The 20,769-nt window shown below is 33.6% G+C and overlaps 1 protein-coding gene across 3 annotated transcripts; it reads left to right on the forward strand.

The window, feature by feature from the left end:
• The first annotated feature begins 338 nt into the window (after window positions 1-338).
• Window positions 339-20,093, forward strand: LOC110647661 (pyridoxal kinase). Of its 3 annotated transcripts, none has more exons than XM_058133676.1 (13): window positions 339-499; window positions 640-737; window positions 4,611-4,704; window positions 4,858-4,962; window positions 9,576-9,659; window positions 14,520-14,593; window positions 14,989-15,053; window positions 16,730-16,793; window positions 17,235-17,300; window positions 17,847-17,903; window positions 18,727-18,776; window positions 18,878-18,931; window positions 19,808-20,093. In XM_058133676.1, the coding sequence occupies exons 2-13, from the start codon at window positions 660-662 to the stop codon at window positions 19,827-19,829; spliced, it is 813 nt and encodes a 270-aa protein (XP_057989659.1). In that variant the 5' UTR covers window positions 339-499; window positions 640-659; the 3' UTR covers window positions 19,830-20,093. The 3 variants fall into 3 exon arrangements, with proteins under 3 accessions (XP_057989659.1, XP_021657302.2, XP_021657301.2); XM_021801609.2 differs by having other exon boundaries at window positions 340-499; window positions 18,727-18,771; XM_021801610.2 differs by lacking the exon at window positions 9,576-9,659 and having other exon boundaries at window positions 18,727-18,771.
• The last annotated feature ends 676 nt before the right edge of the window (window positions 20,094-20,769 follow it).

A 20,769-nucleotide genomic window follows, 5' to 3' on the forward strand; every position in this document is an offset into this window, starting at 1 on the left:
TTTTGTCACAAAATTCACTATAACCCTAATTGAGAAAGGACAAATAATTTTTCCTAAATAATAACGTTAGCTAGGCTCTATTTATTTTATGGATAAAAATATTTTCAACATTTTTAATGTTTGAGGCCTTTTAAAAATGCTGACAAATTTTTTTTTTTTAAAAAAAAAAATTCTAACATAGCGTATGTACTAATTATCTCAATGAGAAGTCAGTTTCACATTTTTACACACTGTTTGTATGCGCTCATGCATCTAATTCTCCAAACTGCCCTCGCCTTCGCCACATAATTACCCACCGTCATCGCTTAAAACCCACCTCACATCGCTTCCGTTTTTGTAATTTCATTATAGGTCAACGTCACTGCAATCTCTTGTACAAATAGCCACTCTCTTGTCTCGTTCGATTCGTGACTCAGTCTTTGGTTACTCTTATTTAATGCTAAGGTCTTTGTCCGTTAACAGTTCTCAGCTGGAAGAATTTTCGTACTCACATTTCCAGGTAAATTGATTTTGCTCCAGAAATTTCTTTCTTTCTCGCTTAATTTTGATTTTCTTTTTCAGTTTTTAGCTAAATTTGCAGTTTTTTCCTCTTCTTTTTTTTTTAATTGCTTTTTTGTGTTCTTGTATTGGATTTTGAAGATCGCTTGATAAAGTCGGAAATGGCGCCTCCAATCTTGTCGCTGGTTCTTCCATCGGAAACTGGTCGGGTTCTCAGCATTCAGTCTCACACTGTTCATGTATTTGCTCTCTCTATCTAATTTTAAGCTTTGATTTTCGGTGTTTTTCAATTTCTTTTCCATCCTTTTTTGTTCTGTAGAAAAATGAATTGCGAGTTTACTTTTTTTGTGAACTTATTGGCTTTGCGGTTGGTAATCTAATTGTTTGTGAAAGCTTCTATTGAATCAGAAGTAATTAAATGTTATGTTTACATTGATTGTGCATGGTATATCTTCCCACTGTGATTGTTTTAACAAATTGCATATAATTATGTGAATCTTGGCTGTATTTTTGAGTGATTTAGTATAAACTAAGATAAGATAAATGAGTGAATGAAAATTTTTGTATTTGAGTGGTGACAAAAAGTTTTAATTCAAATACTATTTACAGAAAAATGAGATAATTGAATTATAAAGGGAAAAAAAAGGTTTGTAAAGGTGGAATTATAATTCATAATTGTCTTGACAATCTGTGCTTTGCTTTGACATTCCTGTTTAACCAATTTTATTAGATTCTCCTTTTGCAATAATTGCTGGAGGATGATAAGATCGAAAGAGCTAGGTGTTCCTTCAAACCAGGAAAGGTAGAAATATGTCCACAAGTAATAATCTGCGCAAAATGCGCAAAATGTTTCGATATGGATAAATTATTCTTCATATTTCCTCTTTGTTGTGGTTTTGAACTTTGTTTGATTTGCTGCTTTCAGCTGTGTGGTGGCTTAACCATTCAACATGCTTTCTATGTAAATGAACTGGTAGTTGTTTTTCTTTTTTTTCCTTTTTTTTCTTTTTTTTCTTTTTTGTGTGTCCTTATTCCACTGGTGCTTGTGCTGCAAACTCATCCAAATTATTCTAAAACCATAAACTGATGTAAATACCAATTAAATAAAGAAATGTCTGTCTCTCCAATATCACTTGATATTTTGCTTTGTTACTTTCTCATCTGGATATGTACTCTGCTAAAAAAAATCTTAGAGAGTGGAAAAGGATAATCTTGGTGGGACAATTGCAAACATTTCTACAAAGTATTCAACTCCTAAAGGGAAGGGCATGCAAATGGTAAATCTGGAGTTGGCTGCAATGCATTTTTCCTTCTTCTTCTTCTTCTTCTTCTTCTTCTTTTTCTTTCTTTTTTCTCCTTCAATTTCTCTGTGTTCAAAAGTCTTGTTTATCTAGATATGTTATCAAGTAGAACCTCCCTTTTGGAACCAAGAGGACATTGTCCTTCAAGATTATAGTTTTATGGCTGGCATAATATCCATCTATTAGGATATATGATGTTATTTATCTAAGCAGATACACGTTATTTCAGTTTCCATAGTTAAGGTGAACATCTGATCAAAATTAATCAAACTGTCCAAACTGCCTCAATCCAATTCCAATATCTTGGTTTTAATAATGTTTAGGTTGGTTTAGGTATCAAAATATGTTCAGCTTGAAAATTGGTTTGGTTGGATTAAGATTATTACAAAACATATCCACCCTGAATCAACTCAACTCTACTAAGCCTTTATCCCAAAAATTTGGGGTCGGCTATATGGATTCGCTTTTTCCACTCTGAACGATTTTGGGTTAAATCCTTAGAAATGTGTAATACTTCTAAGTCATGTTGTACTACTCTCCTCCAAGTCAATTTAGGTCTACCTCTTTTTTTCTTTCTATCCTCTAACTTAATGTGCTCTACTTGTCTAACTGGAGCCTCCGTATGTCTACGCTTCACATGACCAAACCACCTTAATCTCCATTCTCTCAACTTATCTTCAATTGGCACCACTCCTACCTTTTCTCTAATACTTTCATTACGGATTTTATCTAGTCTAGTATGGTCACTCATCCACCTTAACATTCTCATCTCTGCAACTCTTAACTTAGATGCATACGACTCTTTCAGTGCCCAACACTCACTACCATATAACATAGCCGGTCGTATGGTGGCAGACGGTAAAATTTTCCTTTTAATTTATTGGGAATCTTACGATCACATAAAACTCCTGGCACGCGTCTCCACTTCAACCATCCGGCTTTAATCCTATGACTAACATACTCCTCACATCCCTATCTACTTGAAGGATCGAGCCTAGATATTTAAAGTGATTTCTTGTGAACTGTAACACTCCATTCAATATAACTCCTTCCCTATAACCTGTTTTTCCTTCACTGAACTTGCAATGCATGTATTCTGTCTTCGTTCTACTTAACTTAAAACCCTTTGACTCTAGAGTACTTCTCCAAAGTTCTAGCTTCCTATTGACTCATTCTCGTGTCTCATCTATTAGAACAATATCATCCGCAAACATCATGCACCAAGGAATACTCTCTTGTATATGTTTCGTCAGTTCATCTAAAACTAATGTAAAAAGGTAAGGGCTTGTGGCTGATCCTTGGTGTAATCCAATTGAGATCGGAAAATTTCTTGTGTCCCCTTTCACTGTGCGCACAATAGTAGTTGCTCCTTCATACATATCTTTCAATACTTGTATGTACCTAATAGATACCCTCTTTTGTTCTAACACATTCCATAAGACCTCTCTTGGAACACTATTATAAGCCTTCTCCAAATCAATAAAAACCATATGTAGATCTTTCTTCACATCTCTATATTTTTCCATCAAGTTTTTAATGAGAAAGATCGCTTCCATAGTTGAACGACCGGGCATGAAACCAAATTGATTGAGAAAGATAGAAGTATCATGACGTAGTCGATGCTCCACAACTCTCTCGCACAACTTCATAGTATGGCTCATGAGTTTAATTCTCCTATAGTTTGAGCAACTCTGTATGTCTCCCTTATTTTTAAAAATAGGTACTAAAATACTCTTCCTCCATTCATCAGGCATTTTCTTTGAGTTTAGAATCTTATTAAATAATTTAGTTAACCATGCCACTCCCATATCTCCCAAATACTTCCACACTTCAATTGGAATTTCATCGGGTCCACAGGCTTTACCCACTTTCATTCTCTTAAGTGCTTCCTTTACTTCTAAAGATCTAATCCTTCTAGTATAATTTACATTCTTTTCTATTGTTCTAAAATCTATATTCACGCTATTTCCATTTTGACTATTATTAAAGAGATCATTAAAATAATTTCTCCATCTTTCTTTAATGTCCTCATCTTTCACCAACACTTTTCCTTCTTTATCCTTAATGCACCTAACTTGATTGAGATCTTGACATATCCACCCTGAATCAAACAATGGAAATTTTTGTTTAAATTTGTAAGAAGGAAATCTATTAGGATGATGCCCTATTCTGTTTCTTTTTGTAACTATTCATCTGCATACTCTTTATAGTGAAATTTTCTTTTAACAAAGACAAAATAAATAAATAACTAAAAAGATTAGGAAAATCGAGTAAATGATTCTTTTGAAAATAATGAAATCAGGCTAAATATGGATAAAGTTTAAACTTCCTTGGGTTAAAAAAAGGAGATGCTGTAAATGCTGAGAAAAAATGATTGACATTCTTTCAGAATATCCATAAGTAACCCTAATGCCTAATTGAAATTCTGATTTCACAATACAAAAAAAATTTTTGTTAAATGCATTATTAGAATCTTAGTCTATATAAATAACTCAATTTTAATGCAGTTGAATTCTTTATGAAAAATACAGTTTTTGGAATGTAAAACCAATAAGCTCTTAATAACTATAACATGAAATTTTAAATAGCATTTATTTAATATTGCTAACATCATGAGCCTACATTGATTTTCAACAGTATTTTGAAATTTCTCCTTCATAACAGACATAAGGGAAACCGTTTCTCTCATGCTCTACATGTCATTGGTTCTCCATTCAAAGTAGAAGAATTCAGTTATGTAGAGTCCATGCTATATCAGTCAGCTCTATCGCTATGATTCTAGAATATCCATATCATCTATTTCTCTTTCAGGGATATGTTGGAAATAAATCGGCTGTCTTTCCTCTTGAAATACTTGGCTTTGATGTTGATCCAATCCATTCAGTACAATTCTCAAATCACACAGGCAAGCAGCTTATACTACTTCACTCAAACAGTCTCAGGACTCTGAAGCCTGATATATGGTGCAATGTCATTTGTCAGTCTGTATAACTTCAGGCATGATTTGATGGCGAAAACATATGTCGGTTTATGTTTGATCAATCTGTAAATTGAGCAGGATATCCTTCCTTTAAAGGCCAAGTTTTGAATGGACAGCAACTATGGGATTTAATAGAAGGCCTTGAAACAAATGACTTGCTGTATTATACTCATTTGTTAACAGGTATATTACATTTATTGCTCTGCTTGTTTCTAATTTTTAAGAGATTTCTCTCCTGTGCCATAATGGGTCTATGTCTCTCTCAATTGAGAGTTTTGATGTGAGTTAAGAAAGAATGAAAGAAAGAAAGAAAGGAAAAAGAAAGAGTTTATGACATTATAAAAAAAAAAAAAGAAATGAAGTTTCTTTTCGTGAAATGGCCATTTCCGCCAGTCATTTACACCTGTGATTTTAGATTCTACATCATTTGTCGGAAAATTGGAAAATCTTGGATCACCAGATCAAATTTCTGTCATGTATTCTGATATATTATGTATCAGCCAATAGTTAAAGTCATTAAGTGGCAGGAGCATTTCTTGGTCTTTCAAGTATTCAAGCTTTTGTTGAAACAATTAGTGTAAGAGATGATTATCTCAATTTTTGAAATATACCTTTTAACTCTGATGTCCAAAATAACATTTTGGAAATGATTGTATGTCTGCATGTATCCTCTAAATTTTAAATTCATGTTCTCAGCCAATTAAAGTAAAAAAATCTTGTATGATTTATCAAGCTTGAATTATATTTTCTCATGTCTTCTTTTATGGATTCATCTCACCTGTAATATAACATCTCTACACTTATATTCCAATAGTATGGCACTTTTTAAAGATGAAGCTTGATTGCTGATTTAAATATGGTGGACTTCATAGAATAAACTTCTGTCATATTCAGTAAACTGATTAGAGTCTGATTTGTTCCTTAACAATAAAACATATAATTTGTAAATGAGACTGTTCCCCTTTTCCTCTTTCTATAAATAAAACTTAAAATACTATATAAACATTTATTCCCATCATTAATGCCAAGACTATGGTGGCCACCTTTTTTAACTCTATCAAATATCAATTGTAGCCAGCCATTAAGGATAGCTGCCAGTGTGTAGTTGAAACCTGAATGATAGAAACACATCTTGGTCTATCTATAGAAATACATCTTTTACTCTTTTCAATGGTTGCAAGTGTAAAATAGTAACTTCTTAAATTTTTGTTATCTTCTAAATAACATTGTTTAAAACTTGTTCTCCATTCCACCACAACTGTTGATATTTTCATCTTTCATTATTTTCTCACTCAACCAGTTACCAGAGCTCAACCTGTTAAAGCCCTCTGCATGTTATGATTAAGGAAGTGGAGTAGTTAGTAAGTTGTGAGGGGAAATATAAGAGTTACTAGAGAGGGAGGAAGTAGTTATAGAACCGTCAGAGATCTGTTGTAATTAGTTGAGTGTGTCTATGATAGTTATAAGAGGGGACTAAGTATAAAATGTAGAAAAAGCACTTGTATTTCTCATTCAAGAATCAAATACAAAGAGTTATCTCTCTTCTTCTCTATATTCTCTCTAAATTTTCCCCTCTTTCTACTTTTTTTCTCAACCAAGTCTCTTTCTAGCTTCCTTTCTCTGTGTCTGGATTAAGTGCAGGTCTGATACATAACAAATTGCTATCAGAGCTTGGTTCCGAGTGGGCTTAAGCTGAAAAATGGTTCATCTGAGTTGCACCCAGGCCAGAATTAGGTTTCTTTCTGATCTTCTCTCTTTCTCTCTTCTTTCCCTCTAAATTTCTTCCTCTTCTTCCTCAATTTCTTCTTCCTTCTTACCCAGAATTTTCTTCCCTTTTTTTCCAGAAATTTCTTCTTTTTCTTCTCTACTATTTCTTGCTCTGTTTCTTCTTCTCAATAGAACCCTGTTTCTGCTCTTTTTTTCTTCTGAGAATCCAAATTCCCTTCACATTATCTTCCTTTCATTCTTTTTCTGTATTTCTTTATTCCTTGAAATATAGATTTCATTCTCTCTGTATTTCTTTCTTCCTTTTCTATTTTTTTTTTCTTTCCCAAGAGCCCTGAAATTAGGTTTTCTTCCTTCAATTTTGGAAACCCCTCTTTCTTCCTCAAATTTCTGCTTCTTTTCTTGAAATTTTCCATCATTTTCTTGAAATTCTTCTCTATTCTTGATCTTTCTTCAATCTTTTCTTTTCTTCTATTCTTTCTCTTTGTTACCAATTATTAGCTCTGAAACTCTGTTAGGGTTTCAGATCTAGTACGTGGAGAGACTGATTTAATTTTCAGCTCTTGTGTGTCAGAAATATGACTAGATTTGTGATAGTAAGTCAAGAAATGGTTAGGATTGCTGAGCTGGAAGAAAAGATGAGGGATTTCCAAGAAGTGTCTCGGGGCCTAAAGGAGGAGGTGAAGAAAACTTCTTTGAAACTCAATTCTTTCAGGAAGGAATTTTGAGCCTTTATGAATATTATGATAAAAGATAAGGGTAAAGAAGTCTGCAGCAATGAGGATGAATTGGCCAGATTTGATAACAAGGTTTCTGAGAATAGAGCACTGTTGCCTACTCCCAAAGACTTTTTTAATTCTCATCCAAAGGATGAAGAGCCCCAATAAGAATGGCAAGGGCACTGAGATGGAACAGGATTTCATTATTGAGATGCAACAGAATTTCATTGCTAATACATTTAGTGTGATTGAGCATTCTAAGGAGGAAAATACTAAAGAGCGTGATGAGTGGCAAGTAGATAATGCAATGGGGAAAACAGGAGGTGAATATGAAATGAAAGTCCTTTGTTCAATGATACAAAGGATGATTTTGTCTCAGTTAGAAATGGAAGAAGTGTTTGAGCAGAAAATTACAATATTAGAGATTCAAGCTGCACAATCCAAAGAAATGTTGGATCAGAAAATAGCATTGGAGATTAAAGTTGCACAACCAACAGTCCATAAACCTGAAATTTCTTGCATCAATGGGGATGCATTGAGCTTACTAATGCAAGAGGACCTTGATTTTGAGTTCTATTCTTGTGTTTTCCTAATTTCCATGGAGGATAAATGAGAGAAATCAAGAAGGCTGAAGAAGAAATTAATCTTGAAGGGGGCTACATCTATAATTCTTGAAGAAGATGAATTTGAAAGATGGAGAAGGCAGAAAAAAGGGCAAATATGAAGAATCAGTTCCAGTATGCAGGATATTAGATTTGCACATTAAGATTCATTACAAGTCCCAGTAGTAGCATGTGGTCTATAAGTGCAATATGTTTTTGCTGATTGTTATTTCTTTCATCATTCTTCAGGACAACAATGATTTCAAGGAGTGGGGAATGTTATGATTAAGGAAGTAGAGTAGTTAGTAATTTGTGAGGGGAAATATAAGAGTTACTAGAGAGGGAGGAAGTAGTTATGGAACTGTTAAAGATCTATTGTAATTAGTTGAGTGTGTCTGTGACAGTTATAAGAGGGGACTGCATATAAAATATAGGAAAAGCACCTGTATTTCTCATTTAAGAATCAAATACAAAGAGTTATCTCTCTTCTTCTCTATATTCTCTCTAAATTTTCCCCCCTTTCTACTTCTTTTCTGAACCAAGTCTCAAGCTTCCTTTCTTTTTTTCTGGATTAAGTGCAGGTCTGATACATAACACTGCATTATGTTGTCTTGCTCTTTTGGCCTCCTATAATTTCTTGCTCTTTCGGCCTCCTATAATTTCTTTCTTTTTTCTTCTGAAGCTTTATCTTAAAATTTCTCTTAAGTAAATAAAAGTTGTTTGATATATAATTGCAAGGAATGTTGTTAGGCTCTTATATTTATTGGTTTAGTTTTGGCTGATGTTGTTAATGAAAATGGTTTTCTTTTGTTGAAGTATGAGGATAGTTATATGGTGTATGTGGTACTAGGTTTGAGGAGTGGGTTTCAGTCAACACTGTTGGCATTTGGTTTTGGTCGATCATAGTTGGAGTAGACATGCTTTCCCTTTTGTTGCTTTCAAAACTGATTATTGGATTTATGGAAAGGTGGGGCTCCACAGTCATGGCATATATGAGTTAGCTAGGAGAGAAGGTGGCGGTGCTAATTGGCGGTGGGTTCAGATGCAATAACATTGCTGTTGGGAGTAGTGGTTGATCATTGATATGTTCTTTTTGTGGAGTGGTGGTAGTGTGCAGTGTGAAAGAGAAAATTGGAATTGGTGGTGGTGGTGGAAGGGGACAAATATGGCTGAACTAATATATTGATGCAGTGTAAGCAGGATTACACATAGCTTGTTGGCTAAAATTTTACAAATAGTAAAATTAAACTTCACAATTGATAAAATTAATGGCAGTCAAAATGGCAAATTTGATTTAAGTTTAGTTTTTTTCTTTTAAGGGATGGAAAATCACAAAAGAGCACAAGGGGATACTGCTCAATTACAAAATGAAATTATTGACATGATAGAGAATAAAAAATATCTAAAAATTTATAACCATTAAAAGCATTCTCAAAATTCTGTCCATTATACCAAATATTCGTTTGACTTATTGATAGTCACAGAAAGAGATTCTCTTACTTTGTAATAGCTATTATCAAGTCGACTTTAAAAAAAATGTTGGCAAGTTGTGATCTATTCAATTTTGGTGAATAGCAGTTATTCAATCTGCCACTAAGGAGGCAGAGTGGGATTGGGGATTTGAACACGGAAAATTAGATAAGATTTTATTTTTGCTTTCCATGGTAGTTGGCACTTACCTTTATCATTTAGTTGGGAACTTTCTAGTTTCATTTCAATGTGGCTTAGTTCTTGATGTTGTATTTGCCAGGTTATATTGGTTCAGTTTCATTTTTGGACACTGTATTGGAAGTTGTCAACAAGCTTCGCTTCATAAATCCCAAACTTACATATGGTAAGTAAATAATTAAAGTTGGAAAAGTCTTTGCAATTAGTTTTGCTTCTATCTTGCTTGCAAGAGAGGGGGAAAAAATGAAAATCTGGATACTTTTGCAATTTGAATTTATTTACATATTAAATAAATATTTTTTCTTTTCTTTTTTTTTTTTCCTCAATTGATGGACAGATATTAGCCTACCTATTTTATTTTTGATAATTTTCCCCTTCCTTTATATGATGCAAGGTTTTGAGTGTATAACCAAATATCAAAGTATTAGCATAAGCAGTATAATTTTGATGACAGAAAATGGATAACTGATTAAATAAGCAGTACTAGTTTTATTCTTTGAACAAAATAAAATGTATAAAAAAATTCATGTTTTTGCTAATATAGTTGATTTTAGAATTGACATTGGAGGTTTTCTTGAAGAGTTAAAGATTAGTTAAAATGACTTTCAAGGATCAAAGATGGTATTGTAGATAATGCATTATTGAGGTGTTCTTAGTTTGTTGTTTACTTTTCAAATTTCTTGATGTCTAGTAAAATTAATGAGCTTGTCATTCACTTAAACAGCTTAGTCTATTGACATGGAATGTATTAGTGATAATTTTATTGGAAAATGGGAGAAGGTTCAAAACAAAGGAAGCATTCTGCAGTGAAAATGGGAGAAAAGACACAAATCTGAGGCAAGTTTGGGTGGTCAGTAAGGGGAGCTACGATTTTTAATTAATTTTTAAGCTCTAGTAGTCGTAGGCCAACTTGGACTAGTTAGGCTAGGACTAGTTAATTTCCTACTTTATTTTTATTTTTCTAATGTATTTGGATTTAGTTTAAATTCCTATTTAGTAGAGCTATTTCCCTATTGGGATTGAGAGTCTTAAAACTCTATAAATACTCCTAAAACTATGTATTTCATATTCAGATTTTAATTAATAAATTTTCAGCAGAAATTTTACTCTCAAATTTCCTCTCTTACGTGTGTGTGTGAGTGATTTATCTAGCTTCGCTAGGTCAGGTGGTATTAGATCAAGGATGGCAACTGGCGATGATGATAACAATGGCCCTCGCAATGATGATCGAAGAGCTAGAGCCCTTGAACCAAGAGACGATGCATTGCAACATTTAGAGCAGCGTTTGGAGCAACTACTATCGCATGACGGAGCCAAAATTTTAGTTTAGGGGGGCCTAAATAAAATACACGATTTGTTAATAAATTACTTACTTAGGTGTTGATTGAAGGGATTGATTAACTAATGATGATAACCATTTTATAATTATAAAACAAAATTTATATAAAATTACTATTAAACTAACTTAAAATTTTTAAAACCCTTAAGATCCCATACTCATCAAAATTTAATATAAGAATAGAAAAAAAAATTTTTTTGAAAAGTTACTATTAAATCATTGAAAATTTTCAAAATATCAGGGGGTCCAATGCCCCCCTTGGCCCACCCTTGGCTCTGTCCCTGCATGAGTCCTAAGGAGAATAAGATACTTGAGGAGAAAGTGGAGGAGCTCTTGCGAAAAGGGCTTATCAAGGAAAGCATGAGTCCATGTGCTATTTCCGCATTGTTAACACCTAAGAAGGATGAGAGTTGGAGGATTTGTGTAGATAGCCGTGGCATCAACAAAATTACGGTGGGCTATAAATTCCCAGTTCCTAGATTGGATGATATACTAGATCAATTACATGGTGTTAGATAATTCACCAAGCTAGATTTGAAGAATGGATACTATCAAATACACATAAGACCTGGTGATGAAATGAAAACAACATTCAAGACAAAGGAGGGGCTTGTCATGCCATTCGGGTTGTCAAATGCACCTAGTACCTGCATGAGATTAATGAGTCAGGTATTGAAACCTTTTATTGGACACTTTATGGTTGTTTATTTTGATGACATTTTAATATATAGTAAGTCGGAAGAGTGTCACTTAATGCACTTGAGGAAGGTGTTATCAGCCTTGCAAGAGAATAAACTATATATCAACCTTAAGAAGTATAGTTTCTTGACTATTCTCGGGGTATGTTATAAGCGCATAAGACATACAAGTAGATGAGGCAAAGGTCAAAGCAATCAAAGAGTGGCCAACCCCAACTACTATTTTGGAGGTTTGAAGTTTCCATGGGTTAGCCACATCCTATCAGCGATTTATCAAAGATTTCAACACCACAGCAGCGCCAATGACTGAGTGCTTAAAGAAGGGAAAGTTCCAATGGGGCGAGGAGGCCGTAAATACCTTTGCAATTCTCAAGGAAAAGTTTTGCACCACACTAGTACTAGCTTTACTAGACTTTGAAAAGCTATTTGAGGTGGATTGTGATGCAAATGGAGTTGGGATTGGAGCGGTTTTATCCCTAGAGAAAAGGCCAGTGGCATATTTTAATGAAAAGCTAAGTGATGTTGGGAGGAATTGGAGCACCTATGACAAAGAGTTCTATTCAGTGGTGCATGCTCTTAAATTTTGGGAGCATTATTTGATAGGCAAAGAGTTCATTTTGTATTCATACCACGAGGCCTTGAAGTACCTAAATAGCCAAAAGAGGATTAGCAAGGATATGCATGCAAGGTGGTGCCAATTCTTGCAACGATTTCCTTTTAGGCTCAAGCACAAATCAGGAGTTCAAAATAGGGTGGCGGATGATTTGAGTAGACGTGGAGCATTATTGATAACTTTGAGCCATGAGATTGTAGGGTTTGAGCAACTAAAGAAACTCTACACCAATGATGAGGACTTTGGAGAAATATGGGGTAAGTATTCTCAATGTCATCCTTATGAAAATTTTTATGTGCTTAATAGATATTTGATGCATTAGAACCAGCTTTCCCTTCCTCAATCCTCATTACGGGAGAAGGTAATCTGAGATTTGCATGGAGGGGGACTAGCGAGCTATTTGGGAAGAGATAAGACCATTGCAATAGTAAAAGAAAGATATTTTTGGCCTCAATTGCGCAAGGATGTAACTAGATTTGTTATAAAGTGCTTTACTTGTCAAACTTCTAAGTGACAATTTCAGAATACTAGTTTATACACGCCTTTGTCTATACCTAAAAATATTTAAGAAGAGTTATCCATGGATTTTGTGTTGGGGTTGCCAAGAACACAATGGGGAGTGGATTTGGTATTTGTGGTTGTTGATAGATTTTCCAAGATGACACATTTTATTCATTGTAGAAAGACTTCCGATGCAATTTGTGTTGCTAAATTGTTCTTAAAGGAAGTGGTTTGTTTGCATGGGGTGTCTAAGTCAATCACTTCAGATCGAGATAGTAAGTTCTTGGGACACTTTTAGAGGACCTTGTGGAAACTTTTTAATCATATTTGAATTTCAATAGTACAGTACATCCTCAAAGTGATGGCCAAATCGAAGTAGTCAATTGCACATTAGGAAATCTAATTTGAAGCATCTGTGGTGATAAATCCAAGCAATGGGATGTGGCTTTGTCCCAAGCTGATTTTGCCTACAATAGCGCTATTGGAAGGTCTCCATTTTCAGTAGCATATACAAAAGTGTCTCAACATGCTCTTGACTTGGTCAAATTGCCTAAAGAAGATGACAAGAGTGTAGCAGCCAAGCATATGGCAGAACAAGTTGTTGAGGTGCACAAAGAGGTAAAGCTGAAGCGAGAAGAGGCTAACAAGAAGTACAAAGAAGCAGCTGATAAACACAAGCGAAAGCAAGTGTTTGAAGTGGGTGACAAAGTGACGGTGTTCCTAGGCATGAAAGGTTTCCCATGGGTTGTTATAGCAAGTTCCAACCAAAGAAATATGGACCTTATAAACTTGTCAAACGAATCAATGATAATGCATATGTTATTGATTTGCCAGATAGCATGGGAATTTTGTGAACTTTCAATGCAGCTGATTTGTATCCATACCGCTCCATGGATTAGCCTTTGTATCCTCTTAATGACTCAAACTCGAGGTCAAGTTTTTCCCAAGTGGAGGAGACTGATATGGAATGTATTAGTGATAATTTTATTGTAAAATGGGAGAAGGTTCAAAGAAGAAAACAAAGGAAGCATTCTGGAGTGAAAACGGAAGAAAAAACACAAATTTGATGCAAGTTTGGGTGGTCAGTAAGGGGAGCTACAAATTTTAATTAATTTTTTAGCTCAAGTAGTCCTAGGTCAACTTTGACTCCTTGTTTACAAGCTACAACAGCAGTAATTGTTCCAGAATTAATTTTGAGGCTTTTTCTATTCTATTTAGGACTCAATCATGTTTCCTTCTTAGACGATGACTAATTAATTTCCTACTTTATCTTTATTTTCCTAATGTATTTGTATTTAGCTTAAATTCCTATTTAGTAGAGCTATTTCCCTATTAGGATTGGGAGTCTAAAACTCTATAAATATCCCCAAAATATGTATTTCAAATTCAGATTTTAATTAATAAATTTTCAGCAGAGATTTCACTCTCAAATTCTCTCTATCCCATGTGTGTGTGTGTGTGAGTGATTTATCTAGCTTTGCTGCATCATCTATACATATGTGCATATATGTGTGAGCATATGGAAGAATGTTTTCTTTAATCTGATGGATCTTTTTAAAAAGCAACATCTCATAATTTCATCTGGTAGAGTTACACTAGATTTGCAATCTTTCATTGTTACCTTTCGAGAAATCAGTTCTCCAGTCAGCTTTGAGGAGTTAAAGCTCTTAATTGCATTGAAATTAAGGCCATAAGCGTGACATTTGTTGTTTTATAGTATAATATATTTGTAATCGTCTTTGGGTTAGGATTGTTGCTATGTCTCAGACATTAGCACTTCACAAAGAGGGTTTTTTATTTTTTTTTATCTTTGCTATTCAAAACAAAAGCAAAAAAAAAAAGTCCATTCATGAAAATTTTGCTTTGCTTGTCCAGTTTGTGATCCAGTAATGGGTGATGAAGGGAAGCTTTATGTACCACCTGAGCTAGTAGCTGTATATCGTGAGAAGGTGAGCTATCCAATTGTTAGATTTTTCTTTTTTTTTTTTTTCCTTTTTTCTTTATTGGTCTTTGACAGGGATGCGAACTTGTGATCCAATTTGTTGGATTTGAGTATCAATGTTTATCATTTGCTTTAAAATTTAATTTTAATTTTAAACTCCTTTTACAACATAATTTGCCTCTTGATAAGTCATAACTTCATTATTTAGCAACATCAAAAACCACATATTTGGTATTCAGATTGGACTGATAACTGATTGTTTGGATGAAACAACTTGCTCATACAATTGTCATTGCATTTGATCTTCAAATCAATTTGTTTCATTAAGAAACATCTTGATTGAAAGGTAAAGTACTTTAAATTAAACTTGATGTCATGATCAGATGGGCTTCATACTTTTAGGTTGTTCCAGTGGCTTCAATGTTGACCCCCAACCAGTTTGAAGCTGAAAATTTGACTGGGTTAAGGTATTTGCTGATATGATATGAGTGAAGTGCTAAACTTATCTTGTTCAGTATGTGATCTTCTTTTTTTTTTTTTCTTTTATTTTATTTATCTGTTTTCCCTAATAAGTAGCTTCATTGATTATTAGTTAACTCAATTGTTGAGCAAATTTTGATTGCTTTTTTCTTGTCCTTTTCTGATAGTGTGGAAGAAATTTGTGATGTTGAAAACAATGTATCTGCAGTCAACTGCATTAAAAAGCAATAAATGTTGAATGTGTGAATGAAGTTTTATATGTATGCTTAAAAGTCATTTTCGCTGGTTAACCCTTGTTTTTGCCTTTCCAAGTAGGGGTGAGCATTATTCGATTCAAACCGAATAAACCGAACCGAACCGCCTTAATTCGGTAATTCGGTTTAGTTTTTAAGATAATTTAGTTCGGTTCGGTTTTATATTATAAAAATTTCAGTTTTTTCGGTTTGGTTTGGTTTTGAAGAGAAAAAAAAAATCGGTTAAACTGAATCGAACTGAATAGTTTTATTGATTTTTGAATTGATTTATTTTTATAGGGAATTTATGAATTATATGTAATTTTTTATATATATATAAATTGTTTAATTTTATTAATTAATGGTTATTAGGTTCAAATCAAGGTCAAAATTAGATCAAATAACTTGAAAATTAAGTCTAAATTAAAAAATAATAAAAAATAAAAACCGATTGGGTTGAACTGTACCGAACCAAAATAGAGCGGTTTGGTTCGATTCGGTTTTTTACCCATTTTGGTTCTGTTCAGTTTCTAAAATATGTAATTCGATTTTCATGATTTAATTTAGTTTGGTTTGGTTTGTTTCGGTTCAGTTTGAATCGAATGCTCACCCCTATTTCTAAGGGAGGGAGGGGGAAGCAGGGTTCGTTGATTGTTGCCTGCCCCATGAGGCGGTTATTAGACTACAAGTATGGTGCCCATGGCATTTGATATTACCCCTGAGATTATAGACTTGGCGAACCTCAATGATTAAGGGGTTTACATCAATTTTTTTCCCTTTAAATCATCGTGGACATCAGAACCAAGCTCAACCATTATCACACCTGCAGTCTTTAATGAATGAATAGAAAGCATTAATGCTACGTGTACTGCATATAATTTTTAGACTCTAAATTTTTTATAAATTCAGGAGAAGGTGGTACATATTGAAGATTTTGCAGATTAAAACTCTAGTGCTGATATTATATACAAGGAGGATGGAGCCAGATGCGTAATTTCATGTTAATGATGTGTTCTCGTCCAGTATTTTGTCCTACTCATTTTTTTTATTCTTTTCTTTTCGTAAAATACATAGTTAATTATTATTTCCTTTTCTTTTCTGTAGGAGCTTCATCCCTCTCCTTTTTTCTATGAAAATTTACCATCACTTCATTTTGCCTAAGCTTTATTTTTATATAACTGTGAAACTCATACTCAACTCAACTAAGCCTTTATCCCAAAAATTTGGGGTCTGCTATATGGATTCTCTTTCTCCACTCTAAACGATTTTGGGTTAAATCCTCGGAAATAACTGTGGAACTCATAACCATGGTAATTTCAATTTTAAATCTGTCAGAATTGAGTAAAAATTGTTCGATTCTATATTCTTGTTCTATCTTTTGCTTTTCATTGCAATCAATCTTTTGCCTTCTAACAATATTCTTATTACAGGATTGTGACTGAAAAAGATGGTCTTGAAGCTTGTAATATTCTTCATGCTGCTGGACCTTCGAAGGTTTTGTGATATATTTTTATTTTGAACCTACTTCAAAATTCTAGTATCTACCACATTTCAAAATTGCTTCTTTTGGGCTTGGTTTCTTGCCTGCAAATCATTATTATTGATTGTCTGGGTAACATGAGGCTTATAATTGGTCTCCTTTGATGTTTTGGTTATTCATGGCATAGTATGCATTTGCTTAATTAGTGCATATTCACCTCATCAAGGATCACTTATGTTATCGCCTCTCCATACTTTACTTTTTCCCTCTTGAAGGCAACAAGAAAAATTCATTTATAAGCTGCTTTTTGCTTTATAAAATCGACATCTTATAGCAAAACTCAACCTTAAGCTCTGTATCTACTTTTGTTAATCATGTTATTTTTATGAGAAACTTGCCTATGCACTGATTGTTGGTAATCTCAAAGCAAGATGTTTACCTTTGATGAATTTCAGGTTGTAATTACCAGCATCAATATAGATGACAATCTTCTTCTCATTGGCAGTCATGAAAAGGAAAAGGTAGGCTAATGGTATGTGTTGGGGTTTCCATTTCATTGCTTCAGAGTCTAAGCTGATGCCATCATCACTATATCAGACGTCAGTTGCCAAAACATGCTGCTTTGTGGGTGCTATTTTTTTGGAGTTATCTAAATCTAAATCTATGCCCCTTTTAGCAGATTGATAAAAACTTATGTGTATATTTAAGAAATATATTTTATTAGTAAAAGATTTATGATTTTTAATATTGATGTGGAACTAGTCTCCGAAAGAGTTGAATGGTAAAAAACAACCCATATAGCCGACCCAAACTAGTTTGGGATAAGGCTTAGTTATCTTTATTTATATTTTACTAGTACAGTGGTGAGAGTTTTGGGTTTGCAAACCAAAGGGCAGGTTCAAGACCGAACTGCCATTTCATGCAAAATTTTTCTGGTAAATTATTTGTGATGCCTAGTTAATGGACTTTTTGGTTTTTTCCCCTTTGCAATATGTTGTTTGTTTTCTGAACTTGTTTGTATATTCAGAGCTTTATTTATTAATGTATTCATGTCGATTCTATGCTAGGGCCAAGATCCTGAACGATTCAAGATTGTGATACCCAAAATCCCTGCATATTTTACGGTATGCAAATTTTCCTTTTGAATCCCTTAACTAGTTGAATGTGTTTTGCTTTTTGATGTTGTTAAAAAAAGAAAAGTCCAAATAGTCTGATTTTCATTTTCTTTTTCCCCTTTTTTGATATGGTTGTTTTTTAGCCAAACATTCATTTATATATGTCATAATCATAATGAATTAGGCTTTTGAGATCTTTATTGGTCCAATGATGTGTATAATTGTTTACCATTTGGTTATTGAAAAGAGCACATTATACATAGTTATGAACAAGTTTTTGTCATGCCTACTAGAACATTTGTACCAGTTCAAAGATGATGAAATGGAGGACTCTGACCCTGTTTCCATTCCTTGAAACATATTAAATGCGGAGTGTTTTATTATGGAATTTTAGTATCTCACTGAAGTTAAATGTGCAATGTAAATCATTTTGAGAATATAACTGTGAAGAATTAAAATGGTAAAAAGAAGTAATACACTGCATTTTTAATATGCAATGTAAATCATTTTAGCATTTTTAATATTAACTATCAAATAAATTATGTATGACGTGGGTTGTCTTTTAGTTTTTTTAAAACACAAAAACTATTTAAAATTATATTTCTTTAATTTTTTATTTGGACCATCTCTTTGTTATATCAGTTTTCTTTTGTAATAATTTATTATGATTATCCATTCATATACAACTACAAATTTTTAAAAGACTAAACTTTTGCAATAAATTATTTCTGACTTTAATTTTTAAATTATTAGATACAGAAGATCATAATGATATTTAATTACATTCTTTATGTGAATTTGCTCATTGATGTATGTACTGACATGCTTGCAGGGAACTGGAGATCTCATGACTGCACTTCTGCTTGGATGGAGTAATGTAATGTATCAACATTGTATTTCAATTTAAACTTGTTACGAGACATTCTTGTCATGATAATGTTTTTTTTAAATTTTTTATCACATCTTCTGTTCCTTCCATCCAGAAATATCCTGACAACCTGGACAGGGCAGCAGAACTTGCAGTATCAAGCCTGCAGGTATTATTTTTCCCAAGTTTTCTCTCAAGTGTGTACAAGAATAGTCAGAATGATAAAAAGCCTTCCAGTGTCTATTGCATATTACAAAAATGCTTCAATAAATTAATACGATTATATTCTGGAACACATTATTAGCTGTTTTAGCAAAGGAAAATTACTAGAACACCCAAGATTTAGCTTAGTTAGCACTTGAGCCTCTACTGTTTACAAAAAGAATATTGGGGATTTCTTTAACAGATTCATTATATATAGAGATGAAATGGAATTATTGTCCATATAAAAGTGACCTCTAATTAGAATAAACCCCAAAACAAGTTTTCCTCCTTCTATCGTCTTCTCTGACTCTCCCCTTTTTGATTCCCATGGCTGGCAAGATAAAAGACCCATCACAATATCTTTTGTCCATCTCCTGTTTCTTCTTTCTCACTCCCATGGCAGGCAACTTCCACTCATCTACTCCACAAATCCAAGACTAAGGCTCTACAATATCTGCCTTCTTATTTCGATTATTCCAAAAACAGTGGATTGAAAGCCGACTGTAATGCTCAGTGGAAGAGTAAGAACCGGAAAATGATGTTTAAAGGATTGATGGAATTTCTATTTTTGAGCTAAAGAAATTATGGACTTGATCCCTTAAAGCATATTTTATTAAAGGAACTTTCTCTTCTGTATTTGCAGCAGTTCAAAAAATTAGTATACCCTTTAACCAGAAAATATTCAACTTAAATTCCTATACACTCCATATACCAAGAAATGCTGAAAATATCTTTTTCATAAAACAAATGAATCCAAAGTCTTGTAGTTTTATTTTACACAATTATATCTTGCTTCATAAAATGGTACGATTAGTTGTTGGATGTCTACCTATAATTGCAGGCAGTACTGCAGAGGACTGTGAATGACTACAAAAGATCTGGATATGATCCACAAACAAGCAGTTTAGAGATCAGATTAATCCAAAGTCAGGATGACATTCGCAATCCTGAAGTTATATACAAAGCTGAAAAGTATTAATAAATAGGTGTAGTGTGTTGAAGTTTATGGGCACTTTGCATACGCAATTGAGACCTATTTGGTTGGACACAATTTTGCAATTCCTTTTGCAGCTATGCGTTATCTTCTCAAACATGTAATTTTTTAATGTTCAGCCACATTTTTTGAATTTTTTTTTTTTTTATGTGAGTGAGGAAAATCAAAATCACAAAATTAAACACAACAGTGCGAAGCATAAAATCACCAAAAGGATCACGAGAGTTCCAATGAGGAAGCGCAGCAGGAGGATCTGCCAGCTGATGAGAACCAGAACCTACTGGAAAGGATGACGTACAACTGGTCAATAAGTCCGCACAAAAATTAGCCTCTCATAAAATAAAATTTAACTTGCATTTCCCAATCTAACAGCAAGAACTGTGTAACAAACGCCACCTATGATCTGACGCTGCCAAGCGGAACTTCAATACCGAGAACACTGGGATTATCATTCAGAGATGATCTCTCGAAACTCTGGTCCACTCAAGACGGTGGCCAAAACCTATTTGAGCTTCTTTTTAGTCGCCAGAATATTTATTGCAACGGGATAAGTCCGAGGGGACCAAGAACTTGGTTGCAGCATTGCTTCAGGGAACATTAAATGATTGAAATGATTTGTGGACAAGATCTTATCCATTGTAAGATGAATAAGTTGTAATCAATTAAATGTGAATGAAAACAGAATTATTCTTTTAATTATTTACAAGTTTGTAGACAAATAATTGAAATGGCAGCGAGTATTCGATATAAAAAGCCAATAATTTTTTATTCAACCTGGTAAACTCAATCAGATTCTATTTAGAGTCGAA

Source organism: Hevea brasiliensis, chromosome 14 (genome assembly GCF_030052815.1).
Source record: "Hevea brasiliensis isolate MT/VB/25A 57/8 chromosome 14, ASM3005281v1, whole genome shotgun sequence".
NCBI lineage: Eukaryota > Viridiplantae > Streptophyta > Magnoliopsida > Malpighiales > Euphorbiaceae > Hevea > Hevea brasiliensis.